Source organism: Oculina patagonica, chromosome 8, assembly GCF_052425735.1.
Source record: "Oculina patagonica isolate OP01 chromosome 8, crgOcupat, whole genome shotgun sequence".
Classification (NCBI taxonomy): domain Eukaryota; kingdom Metazoa; phylum Cnidaria; class Anthozoa; order Scleractinia; family Oculinidae; genus Oculina; species Oculina patagonica.
The window spans coordinates 8,854,260-8,880,845 of NC_135765.1; the positions used below are offsets into that span (position 1 = coordinate 8,854,260).

Consider the following 26,586-nt stretch of genomic DNA (forward strand, 5'->3'; position numbering starts at 1 on the left):
AACATAGTGTTTGATTTATTGGAGTTTGTCCCCGCAGCGGAGTTTAGCGGAGTTTGCCCCCGCAGACAAAAAATCCTAGGTACGGCCCTGGGGAAGGAAGCGGTGAAAGTCGGGGGCTCCCATCTTATAGTAGAGCAGAGGAGCAAAGGTGGCACAGTGGTGAGAGCGCTAGCCTCCCACCAATGTGGCCCGGGTTCGATTCCAGCCTGGTGCCATTGTGGGTTGAGTTTGTTGTTGGTTCTCGTCCTTGCACCGAGGGTTTCCCCCGGGTTCTCCGGTTTTCCTCCCTCCACAAAAACCGACACTTCTAAATTCCAATTCGATCTTGATGCACGTACACGTCTTAACGAGCTCCTGAGCTCTTCCGTGTCACGTGGGTAAAAAATTACATTAGAGAGATTAAGCATGACGTTATACGGCAAACAGCATACGCGAGCTTGCCTTTCATTTTGTTACCTTTTTATGGAATTCTAAAATTAATCCCTCATAAAAATAGGGGGAAAATCCCACATTCACAACAAACACAAAAATACTTTTGCCGTTTGCGAGAAAAATATACGTCATTATAGTGACGGGGACGAATCGTGTTACCTTTTAGGAATTATCGTTTTGTGTTTGTTTTCGCTTAGGGTATAGCTATCCTGGTAATTCTTATGGTATCACTGCCGAAACAAATTTACAGGAACCTCTTCCTGTGTCAGATATGGTACCTAAGATTAGAGGTGAATATGAATTCGGGCCACGCCCACATAATTATGTTCGGGTGCCTTTTAGGGTACCAAAGGACCCTTCGTAACCTTTATATGGGATTCACCCCCTCACCCTCCTCCTCCCCTCCCAGTTACAATTAAAGAAATCCTTTGAGTGAAAGCTATTTTTTCTGTTTTTCTGTTTTTATTTTTTTTACGATACTTAGATACCGTATCTTAAATGCACGATATCGCAATGTGAATTACTCAACACGATTTTACTGAAATATGGTTTTCGTAAAGTTCCGAAATATGGTAAAACAATCAATTTTCCCTTTCAAGAGAGACGCGCGCGATCGTTTTCTATCAGCAATTATAAAATAACTCAGATACTACGAGCGCTCTGATTGGTAAACTTGGTCAAAAAACCTATGTACTATTGTACCGGTAAACTCCCGCTTCCCGACATGGCCGTATTACGCTGGACCACGCATAAGAATGAATAATTAACGTTCGTTTAATGTCTTCTTTTGGTCTATCTGATGGTTAAAACGAAGGATATGATTCTCGTGAATGATCATTATGAAATCTTAGTGAGGTTGGATCACATAAATAAATTCTCCCGCCCACCACATGCAGTTGGAGCGAAGGAACTTGAGAAAAAAAACGAAAACGCAGAGACAAACATATGAGAAGGAACACAAAATAAACAGGTCCACTTTCACCGGACTGGAAAAATATTAAAAACATGGATATCGTTCCTGACGGCTCGTGATTTACAAGCTTTTCTCGTGTTCTCCTAACATCCCGCGTGGTTTAATTACGCTAGAAAAGCCCTAGAAAGTGCGGTCTATTTCCTAAATAGCGTTTGGCCAGAGCTTAAAACAAAAGACGAAGTTCTATTTAAAACACTTATATTTCAAAAGATGGAACCAAGCCACACATGGTATACATTTAGCTACCCGTAAGTAGCAACACCCCAAGACTGTTGCGAACCTTCGAAAGCACCGATATATAAAGACTGCTAAATCAGAAAGCAGAATTGTTTCTTTTGGCGCCAAATTTACAGTGCTGTGGCAGCAGTGATAACCTGCCTGTCCCAAACTTAACATTTCCCTCCAAAATGGCTAGTTAAAGACTTCGAAATAATGCTAGTGTGATAGCAAGCGTGCAATAAAATTCCAAACAACCTATACACTCGAATTATTACCTTTGTACGCTTCGTAACAGTAAACTTAAAGGAGCTATGTCACGGTACTTTAACTCATTTTTTAATTAGTTTCAAATTGAAGGAAACCTCGAAATAAGTTTTATAGTTTCCTAAGGTTGAGAAACATCAGCAGAGTAATAAAAACCCAAAAATAACCAATGGATCTTCGACTGACGAAGATTGTACGGATTACAAATGACAAACTTTGAAGAATTTGACAATTTTTTCAAGATGTGTTCTCTGTGGCATAGCTCCTTTTAGTAAGAACCTAGAATCTATCAATCCTCTTCTATTCCTTCGGCTCTTGCATGATCAGATAATCACGTGTGCAACGTGTGCAACGATTAATGGTATTCCTCACTTAAAAAATATTCTTGATGTTTGACCGGAAAGGCTAAAACTAAAAACACTCAAAAAGTGTATTTTAGGAAAGCTTGAATACTACTAAGTGTTTGATCGTTTGGAGTGTTCCAACTATAACTGAGAGGTTTTAAGGCATGTACGTGTTGGGTGTGGCCGTGATAAAATGTTTGTTATAGAACATACTGAAACGTACGATGTTTATACCTACAAAATAGAGGGAAAGGGGCATACAACCACACCACACTTGGACGATAAAGTACATGTTGTTTTGTTACATTTCGTTATAATCTGAAATACTGCGAATCGAAATATTTCATATATTGGCATACTTAAATTGTACTGACTGACAGGTCAATATCTTCGATATCAATACCCTGTTTGCTTGTAAATTTAGCTTCAACCACGGTTGGAAAACAATATTCCTGCTGTAATTAAGTGCTCCAGTGCCTTTTTTTTCTTCCCGCTAGGGCAGAAATTGAGTGTAACTTAAACACCTTCCGGCGGGTTTGAGTTTTGAAAGTCATACCACCTAGATACTAATCGTGGAATTTGAAGCTTTTGAAAATGAATAATACAGCAATATAACAAACGATTGCGAGTGCAACATTTGTTATCTTTCTAGATTGCATTTGCCACTTCACCAATCAGTTTTAACCGCGTGATTAATTTTGTTGTTGTGCGAATCAACGGGTTCAAGCTGATGGCGAAAATGGCGGGAAAATGTGAACACAGACGAGGTGGTTTTCCTAGTTTCCCGCCAAATTGAGCTGGCGCTGAGGGTGAGGGCACTGGAGAGTTGATGTTGAAAACTTGTCAATCTTTTTTTTCTAAGCGCGCGAGTGAATGAAAATTGCTTGCGGTATAACTACCTGCCTTAGGAAATATCACCGTTCTTTCAAATAAAGATCACTTCTTCTTACGCTCTGTTCCTCATTCACGTAAGGGAGAAGGTTTTTGAAACGTATTTCAGGTGTTGAAATATTTGATCTTTAATTTCCCGTCTCGTCATTTAAGAGTTTGCCACTTTCTTTCTGAAAACTAAGAAATTGAAAAGATCTTTAAAGATCTTAAAACGGAGCGAGTTAGCGAAAGTTAAACTTGCTTAGGTGTCGAGGAACAAAAATCCAAACAAACATGTTCTATTCAAGGTTTAACCTGATGTCTCTATGCTCCGAAGTGATTCTAATCGTTCCTCTTTATTCAGTTAGTTCTTTTCGGCAATCATCAGTTTAAAAAGAACTGACCGGTAAAGCTAACATTAGGGGCACTCAGAAACGTATATACAATAAATCGTTCAATGTTTGATTCGTTGTTTAAGAGTTCCCACTGGGTCGCAATTATATAATTTATGTTGGGTTTTTGGGTGTGGAGCGCTGCAATAGCGCGGAGTTTTTAAAAAGTAGGTTTTACTATGAAAAACATTGAAAACGTAGTTTTTTTTGGTGGTTTTTTTTTTTTTTTCAAGCAATACCGCATGAAAGTGCTGCTCGATACCTTTCATTTGAATTAGTCTACACACTAGGGTTTCATCCACAGACTAAAAGTTAGAACCACCTTGTAGAGCATAATAAACAGAACCAATTGGAAGTACTGCTAGATACTTTTTATTTGAATGGCCACACACTAGGGTTTCATCCACAACCTTACAAGTTAGAACCACCTTGTATAGACAGCTTTCATTTGGGAATGTCACAAACTACAGTAGTTCCAACCAAAAGTTAGAACAACTTTTGTTTCAAACTGGCAGTTCTGTATGCTGACTTCAATGGCTGACCGGCAAATAGCTAACTCAGAGTTATCTAATAACATAAGTGCATGCACATTTATGATGTTGGAAGTTGGTTTTGAAAACAATTTAGTGACATTATTTTCTGTTAAACAGTTAACTTGTACTACATGATGTACAGATTGAATGTAACAACCGGCCGGAAAACGTCAATTTTTTAACCAAAACGGCAATAAAACCATGGGACGATCATGAAGAGTTTGTTTAGTTTTAATAATATGGAAATAAATTTTCTTAGTTAGCCATCAAAATCACCCATTTTTTCGCAGGTAGTATATAGTCAACCTGAACAACTGCCCGCGAAAACTGCCCGTGAAAAGCTAGATTCAGCACTCGCTTTGCCGAAATCTCCTCCTTGATTTAATCTACGTGATAAATATTATTGCGCTTTCAATACCTGAAATGATAGTCCCGCGATTTAGAATATTCGCGGTGGACATCAGTATTGGTTGGAGCACACGACACAAACAAGCGCTCGCTTTGAATTTGTTTTTTACGCCCTGTCAAAACAGTTCACCGGCGATTCGCGAAAAAATCATCGTTAGCTGATATTCGTCCGTGAAGAACCGATGTTTGGAGGAACAGTATTTTTAACGTTGTTTAATGTGGTGTGCAAGCGAAATAAACGTTATATTCTAGCACCGCGGCATTTTAGCTGTGAGATACCGTTTAGAGTGCACAAATTTCTAGGCTGAAATATCATTTTAAAGAAAGCCGCTGATAATTATCGGGCGCATATCAAATGGATATAACATATAGCTTGCGCCTTGATAGATGCGATGAAGGCAGTACTAATTTGATAGTTTTCCTGGCAGAGACCGTATCGGCAGCAAAGTGACTCGTATAAAATTGAAACTGCATTTTAATGTACTTAAAAGTACAACATAATAAGAGGATCGCGACCTCGGAGCCGAGAAAGCGCGCCGGTCGTGCACGGCAACGCCCCGCCCTGCGGAGCGCGTGAGTAAAGACCGCTCGACCCAATACATTCGCTCAACTCATTCCGCAACTTAATAGTTTACTTTCCGGTATATAATTTAAAAACACTTCTCCACTCAGTTGCTAATTGGCCCTTGCTAATTGAGTCTTCACCAGCGTGGCAGCCCGCAACTGCCAGCGCATACCTCAGCCCTTAATTCGCTCTTTTTGACTGATCGTATTACTTTTTTCACTTGCTACGATGCCTGTCGGCTATAGCAAGTCCCAGCGATTCTTGTCAAGCCTGTTTCCCAACAAGCTGTAGGTACCAATTTATAAACTTGAGTGAATAAAAGAACTTTGCATTAGTATCTTCACGCCTAAGAAGTTAAAGTGACGGTCTCGAGGTTATGGATGGCTCCGTTTACCATGGGCCAGAAAGAGCTCGTGTCAGGAACTAGTTTTCTTTTAGAATCGATGCCTATTTTGGGGGAGGCACACAGCGCGCCAAAGCATCAAAGAACCACAATTGACCACACCCGACAGAAAACCGAGACAAAGAGGGAACGCACGCAAGAAGACAAAAATGCGGATACTTGACGCTCAAACTTTTTAGAGGTCCCCCTCCCCCCCCCCCCCCCCCTTTTCGATGTTGAACCCATTGTGGCTGTTAATGAATTGACTGTGCAATATGTCCCCGCAAGAAGCTCAACATTTGAGAAGGGGATAGGGGAAAAAAGGAAATTTTAATTGGAATTCGTGCCAACACTTTTGACGAGGGATGTAGATGCAAGCCACGACCACAGAACGAGATTCTGGAAACTTTACGGGGCTGCCCTTTCAAAATTTTTGACGATTACCCCTGTTTCTTTTATATGGGACTACCTCCCCTGGGGTACGCAACACAAGGGCAGAGACCAGGACTCGAACGATATAGCTTTCCATTTTAAAACAATACCTTAAAAATTGCAAGCTTTAACGATTAACAGAGTACTGACCAAGCCTTTCCCATCATTTTCTCTTCACTTCAACCCGATGTTGTCGAAGAGTGAGGGGCGTCCGCGATAGGGGAAGGGTGCGGGGCGCGCGGCCGGACCAGGGTGCGCTGGGAACAGGTCTGTGGTGACGAGCCATGCGCGAGGGACCCTGGCAGTGGGCGAGACGAAGGCGAGGAAGGTCCTGCTGTGGCTGAGCCTTCCTGGAGTCGTCCCTCAGCTGTCGCATCAGTTCGGTCCACTGCGCGCGCCCCTGCACTCGCGCTCCAGGCATCCCTGTCGCGTGACTGCCCCAGGTGTTGGTGTGATTAAGGGCCTCAGGTAACGTTTACAAGTGTTTGAAACGCAGCTGAGGTCTCAGCTGTCGAGGTATTATTACACGTTCACCCAAACGGCGAACGGGGTAAGCGCTCAGCTTGCATCCCACAATGGCCCGAATCCATTCAGTATCGTATGTGGTTTGAGCTTGTTGTTGGTTCTTGTCCAGTTTAAGGTTTATTTTACCTTTTCTCCATGTTCTTTGAATCAGTCCCCCTGCCCCTCCCCTTTCAAAAACAACATTTCTAATCTCCCCAAGCCACATACAAACATTACATTTTTAACAGCAAGTTGAAAATTCATGTTTCTGGTTGCAAGGGTGTACGAAGTTATGTGAGGCTCGACAATAGCTGAAGGTGGTTTCAAAGCATCGCAACCAAACCGTTAAATCTCTCTAAACGGTTGTTCTCATGATCAAAATTCAAAGAGATTGTACTGGTGCAAAAATATAACTTACGCCCGCAGAAATCAAGCGTTGAAGTCGATTTTTTTCCTAAACAACTGTACTTTTAAGCTTACAACTTTCTATATCACTGAACGACCATTTCGTCAGTTTTACCACTTGTGTCATGTATTGCTTAAAGCGTTTCAGCGCTGTAAAAGTCAGCCTATAATTTCTCCCTAAGGTGTCCATGTATTCCCTGCAGTACTTGCTGGGAGAATTAAATTATATATCGCAAGACAGTCATAACTTTGTTCTTGCGATCAGTTCGTTTCTTTTCATTATCTTTATATTATACTTTGTACTGATATCTTAAGGAGAGTTGATATCTGATCACACTGTTTTGGGAAGTTCGTTATATGCAAACAGGACTTGTAAAGTCATATCACAACACGGTCACTTTGTTTTTATGATCAGTTCGTTTTTTCTCATTACCTTTATATTTGACTTTGTACTAATGTCTTGAGGAGAATTGATATCTGATCACACTGTTTTTGGGACGCTCTTAAATGCAAACAGACATGACTGCACGGGAAGCCAGAAAGGACCAGGCCGAGCCAGACACGAACAAAGGGGCGAAGGGCGCAGTTCAGCAAAAAACCACCCCCAAAGAATGTTGAACAATTCATAACAATTTGAGCTGATTTTAAACTTCTATTTTCGAGCCTTTATTTCGGGATTTCTTTCCTATTTTAAAACTACTTTGTTTTTTGTTTTGTTTAAATTTTTTCTAGTTTGAGTGATATCAAAACCAGCTTGACCCAGCCCATGCCAAAAAGGTAAAGATGTTTGTCTGTGCATAGAAAGACATAACAAAGAAAGAACACAAGTATAATGTTGAAACATATATTTCTTTTATTTACATCCAACGATGTGGGGTTTTTTCTCACCAAATTATGCGACATTAAAGTCGCGTACAAAATTGTAAAAAATATTATAAATTATCTATTTTGTTTTCTTTCACAATTGATAAAGATCTCCGCATAAGCAAATATACAATATTATTTATAAAACGTTTCTTGTGTCATAAATATTTTATGCAGTTTGCATTTTTTTAAAATATACAGTCGCTGCCTTCAACATCAACGAAAATATAATGGACTAACTAGAACATAACCTAAAAGACTTCTAATTCGTTATTTACAGTATCTGTACATAGGTACCGTTTGGAAAGGTTTTTAAAGGGGTGTTTTCGAAAAAGCAGTCTCTATAACATAACCGGTTTAACCCTAACATCGGGCAACAACAACAACAAAAGTCTGTCTAAAAAATTGTTTATAAAGATTTTTCACGTTCGTGTTAACAAAAGAGAGCGAATCCCTAAAGGTTGTTTAAAAAATATTCTCGTTCAGAAACGAATTACAAGCTTCTGTATTTTTTTTTCCTTTTTTTTATAAATAAATAGCACTTTGGTTAAAAATAATTCCTCTAAGGAACGCCTCATGTTTCTGCTATTTCGACAGCAGAGAAAGTCGATTTAGTTATAAAGTTCTTTTTGTTTTTCGCGTATATTTTTTATAAAGTCTAAGCGTAGTAGGTCATTCCTGCTCCCAAGGGGGGTCCATACATCGGTCTTGACTGGGGGTAGGCTGGGGGTGCTCGCGCCCAGTAGGACATTGGGTAACAGCTGTTGGCCGCTGGGTGTGAAAATAGCGACGAGGCTGCGGGGAAACCGGCATAGAAGTCTGAGCCAGGGAACTTGTAGGCGGCTTGAGCATGCGCCTGAGCGTCGGATGTGATTGGCTGGTTGAGCTGAGCGAGTCCTTGGAAATCGAATTTGTAGGCGTATCTCTTGCCGTGAATCTTTGTCATGATGTTTTTGTCATAGTAGTATCGCAGTGCTCGGCTAAGCTTGTCGTAGTTCATGTTGGGCTTGTTTTTGCGCTCGCCCCACTTTCGGGCGACCTCGTCGGGATCCACGAGCTTGAATTCGCCGTTGGCCCCTTCCCAAGCGATGCAAGTCGAGTTTTTGGGGTCGGACAAGAGCTCGAGGAGGAACTGCCACAATTGGATCTGTCCGCTGCCTGTGCTTGCGGGCTCTGGGCGGTTTGCGACGTTGCCACTGGAGAAAGAGCTTGGGAGAGACTGGGGCTCGGGAACTGACATTGGTCTCGATGGAACAACGCTGTCTTTCATGTGAGACAGTCTTGCAGTTGAAGATGGTGTTGACCAGGAGGCCTGGCTTCTCTCTAAAGAATCTAGAAATAAAAGAAAAGAAAGTTGTTGAGAAAAACGCAATAAGAGCCATATAAATCTGGATTAACAATGAAACAAATAAGTCGTTTGTAAAACAATTTTTTTGTACATTCTTTAGAGGGAAAAATCAAAATTAGCTCAACTTACCATTTGAGGCATAGCGTTGAAGTCCATGCTCAGAGCTCCTGGGAACAACAGATGGATTGCTGGTGATAACAGGGTGTTGTCTTGAATCAAACAGTGGTGGAGAAGGCGTGTGATAAGCGGCTAAAAGGGAAATAACAAAAATATCACATAAGTTCATTGTTACTATTGTACATGTACCCAATCAAAAGGGTACTGTTATCAGGTCAAGATGTAGTATAAACTCAGATTTTTGCAATCAAAAACTTTGCGGGGGAACTTAAACGTTGCTATCTTGCAGATTGATTTACAGTTTGGAAGGATAAGAGATCAAAGCAGATAACGAGAAAAAAGAAAATAAGCATTTTCTTTAATTACCTTGCGACGATGCGGGAGCGAGGGCACTATCAATGTCATCAGATGTGAGATTTGGGAGTGGAGCTGAAAGCAAGAGAAGAGATGATTGATAAGTACACACAGTCCATTACAAACAACAACAGCAAATGTTTTCGCGCACGAATAAAGTATTAGTAAATTCAGGTTTTGAAAATATTGCGTGTTCTTTTCTCGCCTTAAAATTTAAGTATTCATTTACACCTCCACCCCATTGAAAATTAGATTTTGTGCTAATCCAATTTACTTTCCTTCCACCCTTTGTTAAAATAGTTTAAAAAAAAAACTTCTATTTTTCAAGGGTAAAATTTTTTCCTTAAGGAACCAATTCTTTTCTCCCCCTTTTCTTTTTCTACCCAAGATTGTTTCAGAAATTTCAACTTACTTTTTCGCAGTACGCACAGGTGGGCCATCAGAATGTCTCCATTGTAAGCTGGGGCGAGTTTCATAAAGCCTTCTCGAGTGAGTTTGCAAAGTTGTTTGCCGTCCATGTCAAATCGGTCAGCATCGATATCTTTGAGGCTAAATTCCTTGATAGCCCACTGAATCCACTGCCGTACATGTTCCTTTGTCCAGCATAGAGGATCTGAGAAAAAAATAACAGAAATTTAGTTGAATAACATACAAAGCGCTTAGTTAAAATAATGACTGATTCGAGGGGTATTTCAAAGGCGTATTTGAATAAAATGGTAGGGGAGGTATTTTTTTATGAGGGTTTATCCGCTAAATCTTGGCAATAATTCTGAATGTGATAATTTCTTAGTCGCTAATATTCAAGGGCACTATATCAGGAATGTTTGTGAAGTTGTCTTTTTCTTTAACAAACAAGAAAACCAAAGGCAAGCTTTCCAGGGCTAAAAAACACGAAAAGAAAACTATCATTTCTACCCCTGTGTTCTCAATGAGTAAGAATAAGAAATCTATCACCCAGCGGGAAGTTCCTTTTTATTCTTAAAATTGGGCAATCTATATTTTGCATCTTCCGGTGGATACCGAACTTGAACATTATCTTTGAATAGTTGAAATTCAAGTTTAGCGAAGCCAAAACTTCAACAAAATTGACAAATTTTCATTCCGTGCTTGAATCCTTTATCGCTTAACTTATAATGATTTGCGGTTAGCGGGTAATCGCACTCATTTTCACGTCTCGAGGTCAAATTGAATAGCTGAGGTGTGGTTTAAAGTAAGACCGCCCTAAATCTCCTTGTAATAAAGTCCTGAATACTTCGGAGAAACCCAATCGGCAAGTAATGCGAGGAAACCCGACCCGAAGCGCGTTTCAGCTGATCTTAGAATGACATTCGATCCTTGGGTGTGTCGCGAAGTGTCGAGAGCCCTCAGACAAAATTTGACATTTTGAATTTGTTAAAACTTACCAGCTGGGACAATGACTCGCTTCTCGTGTGATAGATTTTGCGGGACAGGGGAGGGCGAGTTTCTCTCGACGAAATCATTGCTAGGGACGTATGGTCTCTTGGCGAGTGGTTCTTCGAGTTCGGCTTCAAGATGGCGCTTCTTACTGTAGTAGCCATCGCTTTTCTGCGTTGGTTTCAGTGGCTTGTAGGGGTCGTTGAAAGAAGAATCGAAGAGCGATTGATCATCTGGAATCAGCTCCTGGGAGGAAAAGAACGCAAAGGATTTGATTAGAACCTTCACCGAAAACCCCGCGTTCTTTTAAATAGAAATTAGCGCGGCCGGACAGAAGTTTTATGACAAGATACGCGAACAGCTAAACAAGGAGCAAATCTGTTTTGATTAGATGTGTTACCAATTATGCACATGGTTTAAACGTGAAATCTTTTTCTTGTCTCTGTTTTGTGAACGAATGGATTCAAAGCGGCTAATAACACAAGCACTCTAACACTAGCTTCATCAGAATGCTAAAGGAACAATTAAAATCTTTTCAACCGCAACAAAAAAAATCCCTTCGTCATCAGAAGTTTTCAAAGCGCACGTATTTCTCAACCTTCAGTACGCAAAAACGAAAATACGCTTCAAATTTCGACGTTTAGATAAGAAATCAAGCTAAAAGGTAACTTTATACAGTTATCTTGACGCCTTAACTAGCGAAGTCTCTTCGAGTGCACATTATAAGCAAGACATTAACACATTTAGGACAAACAATTAAAAGCGGCATTCCTTCACATGAAGCGAGGACTTAAAAAAGTCAACGCTTCATGTTTTTAACCAATATTAGCAAACCTCAAATTTCTAATATCAAACCAAATAAAAAATATGAAAAAAAATCCGAAATCACAAACTTTGCGAACAGCGGAAAAAGCCTCTTACAAGTTTCACACATTTTGTTAGAACCGAGTGAAGGACCGCCGGTTTAATTCAATGTCGAAGGCAAGATAACTAAAAGACTTCAAGGTTACTTACTTGAGCATAGACCGATGGGTCGGGTACAACGTTATGTTCTGCGCTAAGTCCGTACATGTTTCTTGATCTGTAAAAAATAAAAATAACAAATAACAGATGGGTTTTAAATCAGAGAAGCAAAAAGGCAAATCGAAATCACACCTCCTATGAAAAGAACAGTTCTAAGCTTAATGGGTTTCTCATGAAATCCACTAAGTTTAGTTAGTCAGTTTCAATAAAACGCTCACCTGAAGTATAACTTTGTTGTAGTTTTGAAGATATAGTTAAAGGTCTCTGGCGACTGTTTTGAACGTCGATCGGTGAAAATCGCAAGTATCGGAATGTATTAAATAAATCCTTGAAGTTAGCTGGACTGATGAACTTGTAGAAAATTGCAACAACCGAATTGATCCTGTGTAGAAGTCTTATCTAATGTCCCGGTGACTGCGGAGATTTGGAAAACACTCGATATCCGTCCGAATATTACTATGGTATCCTCTGCTTCTGTAGCTATGTGCGCGCTACTCGGGATTTTAATTCAACTGCCGTTCAAGTCCGTGTCGCTCAGCTTTATACATCAAGTCTCGAATTCGCGCTTCAAGAGGTGGGCCGCTTTATGACAGCTCAACGATAGGTGGTAAATGTTTGTGACAAGACGCACCAATCACCGAGCGCCCACTTGAAAAACAATCATTCCCTGGAGTGTTCCTTTAACGCCCACGCTGGCACGCCTTGATGACGTCAGCAAGAGGTCGTAACCCCTTGTCTGACCATAATCAAGTGAACAATATCGAGATTGTCACCGCTACCCAATCACGTCCGCAATTCGCGATAAAGCCATGACTATGTGCAGAAAAGATAAACATTGCTATCATGTGATATTTTACGAAGACAAACGTTTCACCAAGAGAAAAACAAAATTCCTAGAAAGGCCAACTTTAAACACGGAATACGTGATTTCGACGCATTGCGCGAAATCTAACGAATTTTCTCCCAATAATTTTTACTCCAGAAATAGAGTAGAGTGAAAGATTAGCTCAGGACAAATTAAATTTTGCTATTTGATCCCAAACTTGATGATCAAGAAACCTCTCGAGGGAGTGTAACACAAAACGGTAGATAAATAATCCTTTCAAGGGTCAACGGCGTAATCTGACAATCGTGTTAGCCTAGTGTGTGATAGCAAAAATGCACAGCTATATATTTTTCTCGGCGTTGTTTACCGGGTTTCCCGAACCAAACAAGACTCGGAAATTCAATTTTGTGCCTCTTTGTGTGGCTTGAGACAGTAACCGAGACCCCGGTCGAAAAATACGCGTACGTGGTAAAATGTGCTTTTGCCGTACTCTCTAATCTGACACGTCACGAAGGATTGTTTTTTGTCATCTCACAAATATCTTTCACTTGCTAATCAAGTCTTTGTGTTTGTGGTCCCAGGGGACAGGGTGCGGCGCTTAAACAATTTACCGCCAAATTACTCTGAATGAATGAAATGAATCGCGCTTGGTTGATTTCGTGATTAATGCCGGCGCCAAATCATGTTTCGATTTTTGGCGCGCAACCCAACCAAACACCAATCAGCCATCCGCGAAGATAATTCCACTTGATAAACGAATAAAAACGTAAGTCACACTCTCTTACGTTTGTTATCCGTTTGCTTTGATAGACACAAAGTAGAATTGGATGCTACGTGTGTTTATGAATGCATATTTCTGTTTATAAATGCATTGTAAAACAGACCGGGAGTATTTTTTACCCGTTCGAAGGTTTGTTTTGAGACCATAGCATCAAACCCTGGGGTGATGGAATTAAACACATAATGGAAGTCGTGTTGTTGTGAAATAAAAAAAAGAAAAGCATATTAAAGCTCGGATTGGTGTTGTTTTGCTTTGAATCTAAATGACGTTATTAATAATGTTTACTCGTGTGTGACAAAATCACTGGCCGTGAATCCGGCACATTCATCAAGAATTGTCAATGGAAGGGCTTCGAGGAAACGATCAATCGTTCTTTACGCTAACCTATTGGATTCGATTTCCCGTCTGAAGTTAACTGTCCTTAAACGTTAAATTTTGGCTTGGAATCGAAAACAAAAATTTTTGCGCTAAAAAATCGAACCGCTTAATCCGTTACTTAACGCACGTTACGCGTTGCGCCATACTGAATATTCGCGAAGGTCCTAGTGAGTTCACAATCGGTATGCCGCATAACAAACAGTCATTACGTGGACTTGTGAGCGTACGAGCGACCTCACGTACGCCGGCCGGCGTTGAAGCCTTAAACATGACTCATTTAAACGCTGATTCTTCTCCGAAAATCTTGATCGTTCCAGGAGCTTCGACTGTGGACAAAATAGGTATTGCGTAAAAGAACTCTCAAAAACATGCAGTGATTGAATGAAGATGGTAACAAAATAACTTCGTTCTATTTTTCTTGTACAATGTTAGAATTGCACCACGTTGTAGCGCGGGGGTACATAACCACTAATCATTGTATCCCACGCATTTTATTTGGAACCATTTCCTGTTTTCCGGTCAAGGCCAAGATTTAGTGCAATGCGAACTGCCATATTTTTACGCAAACAACTACTCGCTGGTCGTTTTACAAGATTTGGTATTTGTACGCGTGCGTGCCGTGTTCCAGCGCTCACCGGGGTCTCTGGTGTTTTTGTTTGCTATTTTCAGAGTTTGATTGCTTAGGGCAGTGTAAAAAAAGTTCAGCCACAAAAACCACAGCGCTAAAGATGGATTTTGATAGAAATAGACCACAATACATGTTGATAGGGGACAGTTTGTTGGCCTCCTCAAAGGCACGTAGACTTGACTGGAGCGTGTTTTGTTGAGATCTGAAGATAGCATATCTTGCTTTGGATTTTTTCCTTTTTTTCTCTGTGATATGTTTATGTTCCTAGCGTTAGAGCAGAGAGAATTTAGTCCTTTTTACGATGCAGTATTAAAAGTTTTACAACCATTATACAATCTTTTATATTTTACGCTAGAAACCGTGTACATTGGCCCTTTAACAGATATACACCTTGCGATAGAAATTCCCTCACTTTATTCTAAACTCGTGAAAAATCTTGCCCTTGACACTCAGGCTGATAAAATTCACAGGTTTTTCTCTTCGTTTACGGATACAGTCAGTCAAAACATTCATCAGTTTACAACAACCACGTGCGGAAATTTACAGCGGAACGAGAAATGAGCCAAATCAATTCCGATACTTTCTAAATATTTTACTATAAATATAATATCACCCGCTACTCCAGCTCGACGGCAAATTGACGAGAAGGCGAAATAAGGTTTAATTTTAAGCGCGTATGCCCGTATTTCCCAGTTAAGCGAGAAAAAGCTAGATTCTATCCACAGATGGGTTTGACACCCCTTTTCAAAGTTGACTGAACTGAGTCGAATTCAATATACATTGGACACGAGACACCTATCAAATGACCCTGGTCCCCTTCAACCGCAAATTTAGTCTATCGAAGTATAAAGCACTCTATTGGGGGTAGAAATTTTCTTTTTTTCCTTTTTTTTTCTAAGCAAGTATGTACGTCTTCGAGTCAGTAAAAATCCAGAATTAAGGTTTCTTTAAAAGGATTGCGGACATTTTTTTTTCTGTTTTGTTTTGCAAAAAAACTGTCGCAGGATGAACATTTTTTTCGCAGAATTAGAATAAAAAGAATTAGCGTCAATCGCTTCAGAAAGAGGGCAGATTTTTGTAGCGGAAGGCTTGTAGCCGATAAAGGAAGATATTTCAATGATTCCTGAAGCGTCACAAGTTCTGTGTAAAGAGGGAAAAAACGGACAAAAATAGAAAACCTAATTCAGTTTCGTGGAATTCCTTTGGAAAAAATTTTGATGTATTCAAGATTTCTGCGAGTTAGCAATTAGCGGAGAAAATAGCAACAGCAGATTACCGCAGATTAGGTGAAATTTCTTTTAATTTCAGTTTATGAAAGGGTAGCGCTTTAGGGACTACTCCACGCTGAAAACTGTTCATCATTTAGTTAGGTACTGTTGCTGCCTTTGGTAATGTGGTACGTGCAGGACCGGAAAACGATCTTCATCATCTCAAGATAATCTTCTCAAAATTTATGTATACTATCATTCTGTCGCCTGCTGAAAACAAAATGAAAGATTCACAAAAGGGGTTGAGATGAAACGGATGAGCACGCCCTCACAGAGACTTCCGTCAGTGGTTATACTCGTTCATCTGGGAGATAATTCACAAGACTAGACAACGAGACTTTATGTATTTTCCTTAGCGACTTGGTATTTTTTTAGATCGATTTATTTTCTCGAGTTCAAAAGGTGAATACGTGTCTTTTTGAGAGCGCGTATAAATGCCGATAGCTTTAGAAATTTTCCTCCACCAGTTTTTTGACCTCGAAAAGGGAATGTGGTCTTTTGAGAGAGCGTATTAATGCTGATAGCTTTAGAAGTTTTCCTTATCGACTTGGTATTTTTTAGATCGATTTATTTTCTCGCATTCAAAGGGTGAATGCGCGCCTTTTTGAGAGAGCGGATAAATGCTGATAGTTTTTTTGAAATTTTAATAACTCGCGACGTTTCCTTAATTAAACTGTTTGAAAGGACTGTAAATCTAAATCAGACTTTTTCTTTTGAGCAGGAAATTGATATTTGTGTGTGCCTACGTTTTTTTGTTAAAACGTATCCATATTACAATGAAAAAAATTTAAAATTAAAATCGTCGCCGACAAAAACCCTTTTCAGTCTACTGGTTTTTGACCTTTTGATGTAGAGGTTTAGAAACACAAAAAGGCCCTCTATAAAAACAAACCAATGACAATAGAAGGGCGATATTTTCATCGTGAAAGGTTTGAAAAGGAATAAAAACAAATTAAAAATCAAAGACAGCTTTTTAAAATGTTTTGGATACGCGTGAAGCGTGGAAAGCGAGAATATTTCCGCCGGGTTACGAGAAATGACAGATTTTTATTTAAAACATGTTAGTTTCAGTTTTCTTTTTCAAACAAGTCACACACGAGAAAAGGTTTAATTTTTAACAGAGCTGTGAATTGATACTGAAAGTAAAGACTCTTTTTTTTCTTTTTTGAGACAGGAAACCCTAACGAAAAAAGCAATTTTTAATAAAACAGATTGGAATCCGAACCTTCTGATGAATTAAGTTCAATTCAAGCTATCAATTTCCAAATCAAAAAAGGTCCTACAAAAATATATTCTTGACGGCTTGTTAACAATGTGTTACAGAATAATAGCTACCAAAATGGAGTTAATGTTTTTTGCATTGCTTTTTAAGCCAAACTATTTTCTTTTTCCAATAATCCGCCTCGAGACATGTATTTATAAAAGGTGTTGTGTAACAGGTTCTATTCATTTTCGTTAACAATATTATTTTTCTTTGCAACTATATTAAATTTACCATAAACGGCCATAAATTACAAAAAGATTGTACCAGTCGGCATTACTCTATGTTTAGCAGAATTTAGTATTGTTCCGCGACCGAAATAAAAACTAATTGCGGAAAAACTGTTAAAAAACAAAACCCCTTCCATTCAATTTGATATCAAATATACTGTGATATGATACTATTGCGGCCGAGTCAGGATATCCATACTTAGTTGTGAAGCAAATATACAGAACAATCTTGAAAACACAATGGGCCGAAGTGATTCATAATTACTTGTAACTACTTCAAGACAGTAATAGAACTTAAATAAAACCGACTCAGATAAAAGCAATTTCTTTTCACTAGCTCGCGAACAACGAAAAGGCGAAAATAAAGTGGCCCGAAATTTGAGTGTATTTTCGCAAGGTTGTTTTTACTCTTATCCATTCAATAAGCCGTACTTTAAGACCTGTCCGTAATTATCATATCTCAATGAAGTTCTACTCGATCGTACTCCGTCGGTGGATGAAACCACAGTGTGTGACCATTCAAATGAAAGCTACTGGGCAGTACTTTCACGTGGTGCTTTCTGATTTTCGCTAATTTACAAAAATGAAAATGAAATTTGGGAATTATTTCTTCTTTCGTTTTGGTGCTAGCCACTCTCGCGACTGAAAAGGATATTTATTCAGTAAACACACTCCTTTTGAGCTGGTAGCTTTCAGCTTGTTATCCACCGGTAATCTAAACCCCTACCAACAATAGAACTAATTAGCACAGATTTTATGCGAAGAATTTTAATAGAGAACAACGTTGACTTCGAATTGTATTGAAAGTAGAGAGAGTGAGACAGAATGGTGCCAGGGCCGGAAGTGATTGTAATTCCACCGACGCAGAGAAATTGTAAACAAAATTTATTGGAAGAGTGTGGGAGGGGAGATTAAGTATGCCCCAATGTTTATATTATTAGTTTTGAATCTTTTTATCACCTTGTGTAGAAGAACTATGTTTTGTGAGATCGAAGACAGAAATTTTCCTCTCACTTTCAGACCTCCTATAGCTCTCCTATAAAGGGAAAAGTGGAGGGAAGGGCATTCTCCTGAAGAAGCAAATACGACGAAAAAATTCTAAGGGAAAGTAAGCGTATTGATCGAAGCACGATGCTATAAGATTCGCCGAAACTTTGAGAGCTTTTATTGCTTGAACATGGTGAAATTTAGACATTCTGGGTTCGCGCTTTTCGAGATTACAGGAACAACATACAATTAACTTTACATCTATCAGGTAAATGTTAATAACTCCTTTAATAGTTCAAACTTCCTTTTTCCTTCTCGACGGCGGTGTTTGGGAAATCACTAGGAAATGTAGTTTGTTTTGCTGCACTATTAAACCATCGTTTTAGTCAGTCTAATGGCACCTTCACTATTTTTCGAATCCGCTTTATAAGCTGTATGGATCTGCGCTAGTATCGAATCCACTAGTACATAAAGTTGAGCGACAGAATCGAGTTTTATAAGTTCTTGGCTATAACACCGTACCCACTCCTCCTTCCCAGCGTCAATTTTTTGTCGCGCAATAAAGTATCAGTGTCCAATTCTTCAGAAGATTATTGTAACTTGCACAATATATTTCACAAATATACAAAATGTAACTGTGGCAGCCGAATATAAAGGATTCCGATACTTAATTTTTTATTGTCAGCTTTTCAAAAGGAATGTACAGTTACTTCTTAAAACTTTCGAACAAGTCTCGACCAAATCCGCTGACTCAGTGAAGCAAGCCATTGCAGATCAAACGAAAGTTATTGACCCAGCTGTCGGGGTATATTTGATGTTATTTTTACAACCAAACCATGCGATATGTGACACATGCGATATCGGAAAATATCATATTAAATTAAATAAAAAATCGCTAAATAAACGCGTTGAAAACATCACATTGGATGAACGAACAAAAACAAATTGCCACAAAAAAACACCGCTTTGGCAATGAATCAAACACAGAGCTTTTAGGTAACAATCAAGGTACAAGAGTGTCCTTCTCAACATTGACCTTCTTGGCCTGTTCTATTCTTTACTGCATTCCATCAAGGCCGCACCCAAATCAAAACACTGCTCGGATTGGCTTACTCACTGATCCAAGTGAATGGATAAAACAAAGATTAGTACCTAAAAATACACTCTGGAGTGTTTTGAATGTCAGCTCCATCGGTCAAACATCAATCATCACTGTTTGAAGTTCACTAGAGCCATCCTTTTAGGAAGCCGAGCGGAACGATAGATGTTTAAAACCGTGTTTTCTTGGATCCTAAGTTTGGGGCAAGGGGAGGGGACTTTATATAATCTCAAAAGAAACAAAAACATTTCGTTTCGTTTCGAGTTGGAATTCGATTTCAAAGACGCTAATATTCCGGCAAAAATATTTTTCAGGTCTTTTCAGACGATAATCACGAAAATTATGAAATGCTTTCACGAAAGAACCGCCTCAAGCGACAATTTCGCTGATAAAAATTGTCGCCAGAATTATTTGGAACGAGCGGAAACACAACTAGTTTTTTTAATGATCTTTTTCCATGAATCCGGCATGATATGATACGGGAAGAGTACAAAACTACATACATAGCAAAACTGTATCCTGTGACCAGCTTGTTTAAGGAAAACATGGCAGTCAAATTATTTTCAGCCCAAGTGCAATACGTGGTTAGATAAATACTGTAACTTTACGCATGAGCGCGAATTCGCTAAACGCAAGCTGTCGCAATTCTTGCATTGCCTTCTTTGAAGTCACAATTAGTGAAGAGGAGGTATTAAATCGGTAAGCTTTGCGCAAGGTCTCAAATCAAGCAAGTACTTTTGATGTAATTAACGCTCATTAATCATCTCCCAGACGTTTCTTTTGTACTCAAATTCATTTTGTAACCGGTGCCAGACGCGATATTCAGGACATTTCCCGGGATATTTCAATATATAATGCTCGTGTTTGTTCAAACTCGAAGGTCGTCTTGTTTTCATAACGAAACGTGATCATAAGTCAACTCGAAGCCGAAGTTCAGAGTTCCCAAAAAATGTGGTCAGTTAAAAATATCAGCATTCAACAGGAAAACATGTTGTTTTGATTTATACCGCAAATCGTAGCTTAAGGCGACAACTTATTCAAAAAAAAAATATCATGACATTTGACCAGTTTGTATTAAGCTCAGTTTAACACTCTGTTCATTTTCGCCCGCAAATCCAGGCAGCTTTAATTTTAATATAGTGAAAGGCAAAACCTACCGAACTTGCCAGCGTAATTCAACAACACGCAACTTAAAAGACTTAAAAAAATCATTTAACAAACGGAATACTATTCACTGAATATTATTCGTAGAGAAAAGTTTAGAAACGTGTTTGCAAATCAGGTGTGGCGGGAATTTGAGGGAACGCGGGCCTGGCGGCACGCTCGCATTTTCCCGCCATTTGCTCATGTGCACTTCTGTTTTTCAATGGCAAAACCGCACTATATTTATCGATTAAAGAAAACCGACAAATATATCAGTATAAAACATGACCTTTTGTTTAGGTAACAAAGATATCGCTTTTTCAGAGCCCTTTTTATCCAACTAGCCAATCAAATACGGGACAAATTGATCAGTTTCTGACCCAACAATAAGATTTCTTTAGTGACAATCCACAAATGCACGTTTTACATAAATTTCGCAACGCCACGCAACCATTCATAGTTTCTAGTAGCAAATCGAAGAGAAAAACACTTAAGTTCAGATACAATATAGACCTTCACGTACAAAACTCTTTCAGCGAGTTTTGGAGTGGCGTATTATCTGTAGAAGAACAGAGATTTTAAGTGGCGACGCGTTTTAATGTTTGAAAAGACAAATTTCATTGAAGGAACGGGCTTTTTGCGGTGACTAGCGGAAACCACAAGTTGGAATCAAAACGTAGTAGAAGAATATCACAAACAAATCTATCAATATACCTTACTAAAACGGGTCGAAAACAATGCCAATGAACGTCACTAAACCATTTCAAAACAAAAAAAGATAGTCATTAAGTAAAAGAACAGCTATCTTGCACGCGCGCGTAAAAAGGAGCACTACTTATTTGTGAGTGGCTTGAATTGAAAGAAGCATGAATGCCTTCACTTAAATTCGCCACTGTCGCGTGACGAAAACACGAATATTAGCAAGAAAATAACTCAGTGATATTCCGGCGAGTATTAAAGAATATTTTGGCAACATATCAATATTTCGTTAGTATTTAATTAATATGCAGGGCACGATTCACTAACAAACTAAAGGTGGCGATTGTGGGCTGTGATACTGGGCGCATCATGAAAGTGGCGAAAATGCGAACGTGCCTGTGTGTAGTGAGTAACTTTTCGTGAGGGAGGGTTTATTCAACGTGTTGTCTTTGTTAACCACGGAAGAACAGTTAATTAAAGCATCGAAATTCCTAAGGTCATAGAACAACAGTTTATTTTTCTAATAAAACAACGGGGAGGTTTCTTTTCTTTTCTCCTTTTTTTAGCAATCTGAAGATTAACAAACTAAACAAGGAACATTTCTACATTCTCAAGTGTTGAACTTCCTTTTGGATGTTACAGCGTCTCCGTGTTGGTTAGAGAAGGCTAACTACAACGTCTAGTCTTTTCATTTATAAAAAAATTCTCAACGGTGACTTTGTCCAACGAAGCACGCGAGGGTGGTACACGGTTCAGGGTGTTAGACTGTGTGGAGCACGTTTAATGCTAGCGTGCTTCCCGCACGAACTCTTGCGAACAAATTAGATTAAATCATGACGCAATTTGACAAGCCATGTGATAAAATAATCCCTTATATTCCTTGTTTACTTCGTGTTCTCCATTCTAGAAGCCTTTATCCTATAAAGCCTGTTTACTCATGAAAAAAATGCATCGTAATGTCCTGCATTTTTTTACCTTTTTTTATCAACCGCAAGTTAATTTTAAACGTTGCTTCGTGACTTGGAAATTAGAGTTACATAATCCCATTATAAAACCACCGAGGGCTTTGGTAAAAATGCGGTTGAAAAATATAACGTTGGTATAATATTAGACTCTAAACTTGACCTTGATGATTACGCAAATCTTTTTGGCATTCGCAGCAAGTTTCGCAAAACGTTCCGTGACTTTACACAATGAAGCAATAACGAAAAATCGCGTAACGCCTTTTAAATCATGCAACCAAACTTGATGATGAGCCTGAAAAAGCAATTAACTTATTTAATTAATCTTCTAGTTCGCACCTCTCTTGAAAATTAACTTACTAGAAAGCATTTAGAATATTCCAAATCCCCCACAACAAAATCAGATCGTTGTTTTACAAGTAAAAAAAATCCATAGTTATTTACCAACGCGCGCTAAGTTTAATTGATTTAGCTCGCCGAACGATAAAACCGCAGAGTCGTGCACATGAAAATATGTGACTGTTAGAAAAATAACATTTTCTTACGCCTTTGCTGGTAGAGAAGCAGTTAAAACAGTCAATAAGCACAAAAAACCTATAAACATTTTACCGCATGGTGGAATTCTTCATGTCTCCTCAAGCAAGGTTTACTATGACCGAAAATTGCTACTTTTTTTTCTTAGATTGCGTTCGTGAGAGAGAGACCCTTAGCGAATCCGTCCCCTCCCTTAATTTATTAATGATGAGAACGATCAATTAAAATAACCCGTTTGTGGGAGATTGAATTCGAGGTTGCGTTTCTAGCACGCTTCATGCATGAATTGGTGTAGCCAACAATGACAAATACAACAAAGAACAGATAGGCGAACAGATAGCGACGAAGACTTCCATTCTATTTAACATCGAGCATCGCATTCTTAGTTTTCAATCGATTCTTCTTCCAAGACCCCAGGCAAAGCATGGCGAGAAAGTACAAAGAAAATTGCACGAAAACGAGAAAAAGAGAGTGTAGGTTTTCCACTGGCAAGGGAATTTGATTAGTACACTTTTGCCCTAGCTGAAAAAGTCTTCGGGATCATTGCTGTAGAAATCAACTTTTACGGAACTGATTATATGATATAGGAATCCTATACAAACATTGTATTTCGCGCCAGGCGGTGTGCGCACTGGGATCGCTATGCATCATGGTCGAAATTAAAATTCTGGTCATTTGTGTCAAGTCGTGGATAAGTGCACATCTCGTGGCAGGCGGCGAAGGCGAGCTGTATTCGTTAAATACGCTGCGAAAATCAGCGAATTGTCTATGTTTTCTTTAAAAGAACGTTAATGAACAAACAGGTTCGTGTTTGGTTGCGAAAACAGTCTTCGCTTCTTGATACATACCGTTTGTTTATACGTACATTCGCATGTTGGTCCATGTGAGCGAAGGATAAATTATCGATCTGCCCTGCCGGTGCATCGATAGCGGTCGATAGCCTACCATCTACTGCAAGACGACTCAATACCTGGGCCCAATATCACTTTGTTCGATCATTCACGATCAGTCAGCACTTTTTTGACTCTCCTTAAAGTCAGTGATCCCAAAACAATCGTGAGCAAACTCAAGGTAAGATGGCCTGTTCGAATGTTTTGACTTCTCTGTCCGTTCAGTCACTTCAGTGTCACCTTGAGTATTGAAATCGATTTGATCGTTTCGAGCTTTCAACTGTAGAAATATTGCGTAAAAAAGGCTTGATTTAATAGCTGCCTTGTGTTGTATAAGCTACCGAGTCTGCATGATAAGAATTGTACTGATGTATTCTAGTGTTTATGTTTATTCAAACTAATCAAAAGTTGGTACAAAATGTTATGAACAAGATCCTTTATAATTTAAGCTTTTCCAGGCTTTTTGCTGCTTGTTGCAGTTCTTTTTTGTTATTTGCGGTTGAGGTTTGACTTCCTCCTGCAAATACATTTTTTAAAAATTATTGTGCACAATTTCCCATGGGCTTGTTCCCTTTAAACTAGAACACTTCAGTAATACTTGTAACAGGTGGTTTACAAAGTGTTAAATCAAATAAAAGAAAAACTGCATTTTACTGTATGTTTATTTGTCATTGCCAGTTTTTTGGTATGATTCTTATGAAAGTAGTTTAACTGTTTTGTTATAGCCATGAAACAGCAAATGGCATTTGTGCTTATACAGCCTGATGGAGTCACCAGGAGAGTTTGGGAGAATTTCATAGTTTATGTTCAGTTAGTTCTCTCGTGGTTATATTAGGCTATCAAAACATGTCCCAAAAAGCCTACAAGTCATTCCCTTGTTTACATACCCCCTGAAACAGGTTCGCACATAAATGAGCATGCAATTGCTTGCTCGAATTGTAAAACAGTGAATAGCATACTCATGAACCTTTCAGCTTTAGATCCACCTACATTAGCAGGTGTAATAAATAGCAACCAGATCAGAAATTATGATGCAAGTCTTCTTTCATGCCTTTTAACCCCTTCCCTCTCCCATTTATTGAATTATAAAATGGTGTCAGCACCTGGATCTTGGAATGTAGTGATCTAAGGCAATTTTTTGCAAGTCATTTCTCTCATCTGAATGTATTCTCTCATCATTGACATATTAGCACTGATCTCAATGACTGCACTTGCTTTGATGCCAGTTATTTATAGCAATAGCTGTTTTCCCTGCCCTTGGTTCACCTGGTGACCATTTTAGCACTGTATACATTCTGCCTACCAAAATAAGCAAATCCCTGAGTATCTTGTGTCATCTTAGGATCTTTATCATGCCGTCACCTTTAAAATTCACAAATTTTTTTTTCTTTTATTAACAATTACCTGTCTTCAATGGGCACATTTTGTACATGTAAACAATGAACACAAGTCAAGCATACAGACTTCAATTCATTCAATTTATTTAATCTTTATTTTAGACACCTGGAAGCTAAGAAAATGATCTGGGAATTTGTGTTCAACATCAAAATACCCTTGAATGAACTTCCCCACAGAGTTTGATTCAGCTTTTAAATACATCTTTGACTTATAATAACGACAAATCGTTCCCTTTGACTAAAATGAACTCAAATAACTTCATTAAATTGCCAGTTTCACAAGAAGCCAATACATTATTTTTCATTTAGTTGGGGTTAGCCTGCTGTTTTCTATCGGCTATGTACCGATTTAAAACATTTTAATCACTGCTGGTAATCTTAACAATGTTGGAGGAAATGGTTCGTCGCTATCTCATGATTTAACAAGTCACACCATGCGATCACTCCTTGTATCTGTCACCTCTTCGAAGCCATATTTGACACCAAAACATGTCTCTATTAATTCGGAAAATCTACAACACAACGAGGGGAGCGTTTGGGAGCGTTTATACCCTGGCTTAGAACAAACATTGTAGAAACAGTTTATACCAGTTTCTTCGTTCAATGTGCAATGTACGAAAAATTATTGCTCACGACAAGACGGATTCAAATTACATGCTCATACGGGACGAATTTTCATTGTCCGCGTTTTTGCTGAAAATAATATACATTGCTTATTTTGTTGACAGAAATACAATCTTAGTGAGTATAAGTTTTTGTAACTGTAGAAAAGGAGCTCAGAAAAGAAATAATTCTATCGATAAACGAAGCTTGTAACTTACTAAATTTTCCCAGCTTCGCCGCCATCTTGAAAATTTTACATCCACAATGCATAGCGATCCCAGTGCGCACACCGCCTGATTTCGCGCTATGTTTGCGTACGTGTGTTTCTAAAGTACACTTTCAAATAACGAAAAAAAAAAACGCGCTGAGTTGGTCTAGCACAGAATTTTTGTATAGGACATGATCACGTACGAAAAACCGAATCTTTTAGAAGCCATTCGAGTCTCTTAAATTAATTTACTAGTCATTCGGTTGGAAATATTCGGACATCAAACTCCTGCACGCGAGCGCTGTTTAACATTCCCGAGCAACCACCACATACTATATTCTGTCCATTCCCGATCTAAATGCCTACACCGCCAGGAACAAGATGGCGGCCACGAAGGCGTCCGCCTAAGGTCTGCCTATGGAAGAAGACTTGAATTTTGAGATTTTTTGAAGATTGCCAGTTTACAAACGGGTTTGTAATCATTTATCTGCTCTGTCACTCAGTAAGTCGTAAAATAAAAGTATGAAAATTTGAAAACAGGTCTCGTGAGGCGAAACGATGCTTTAATTTATAACCCCATCACTCCCGCCCATTTAAATAGCCCGTGAACTGATCATGATTTTTTAAAATAACTGAAAACTAACATCGCCCGGCATATGAATGTACAATAAAATTTCATCCAGGGAGAATTGTAGCCTGCGTTGCAGACGAACAAAACCCCGGTTATATAACCGGGGTTTTGTTCGTCTGCAACGCAGGCTAGGAGAATTGTAGTCAGTAAAAACTACAAGCTTGTCCGGCATAATAAGGAATACCACATGAAAGTTCTGCTCAGTAGCTTTTGCCAATAGGTTTTATATATACAGAC

At 39.0% G+C, this 26,586-nt stretch overlaps 1 protein-coding gene across 1 annotated transcript; it reads right to left on the reverse strand.

The window, feature by feature from the left end:
* Positions 1-7,553: 7,553 nt before the first annotated feature.
* Positions 7,554-12,390, reverse strand: LOC144663625 (transcriptional regulator ERG-like). Its single transcript, XM_078524633.1, has 7 exons — positions 12,043-12,390; positions 11,816-11,882; positions 10,810-11,047; positions 9,819-10,019; positions 9,419-9,481; positions 9,065-9,184; positions 7,554-8,919 (listed from the first exon to the last, which is right to left on the reverse strand). The coding sequence occupies exons 2-7, from the start codon at positions 11,870-11,872 to the stop codon at positions 8,246-8,248; spliced, it is 1,353 nt and encodes a 450-aa protein (XP_078380759.1). The 5' UTR covers positions 11,873-11,882; positions 12,043-12,390; the 3' UTR covers positions 7,554-8,245.
* Positions 12,391-26,586: the final 14,196 nt, after the last annotated feature.

Excerpts from the sequence above, each read along its gene's own strand:
- LOC144663625 (XM_078524633.1), bottom strand. The coding sequence starts at position 11,872 with ATGTACGGACTTAGCGCAGAACATAACGTTGTACCCGACCCATCGGTC. Across the intron at positions 9,482-9,818 it reads CCTGTGCGTACTGCGAAAAA|CTCCACTCCCAAATCTCACA; the intron begins GTAAGTTGAAAT and ends TCTTGCTTTCAG. Across the intron at positions 9,185-9,418 it reads CGCTCCCGCATCGTCGCAAG|CCGCTTATCACACGCCTTCT; the intron begins GTAATTAAAGAA and ends TTTCCCTTTTAG.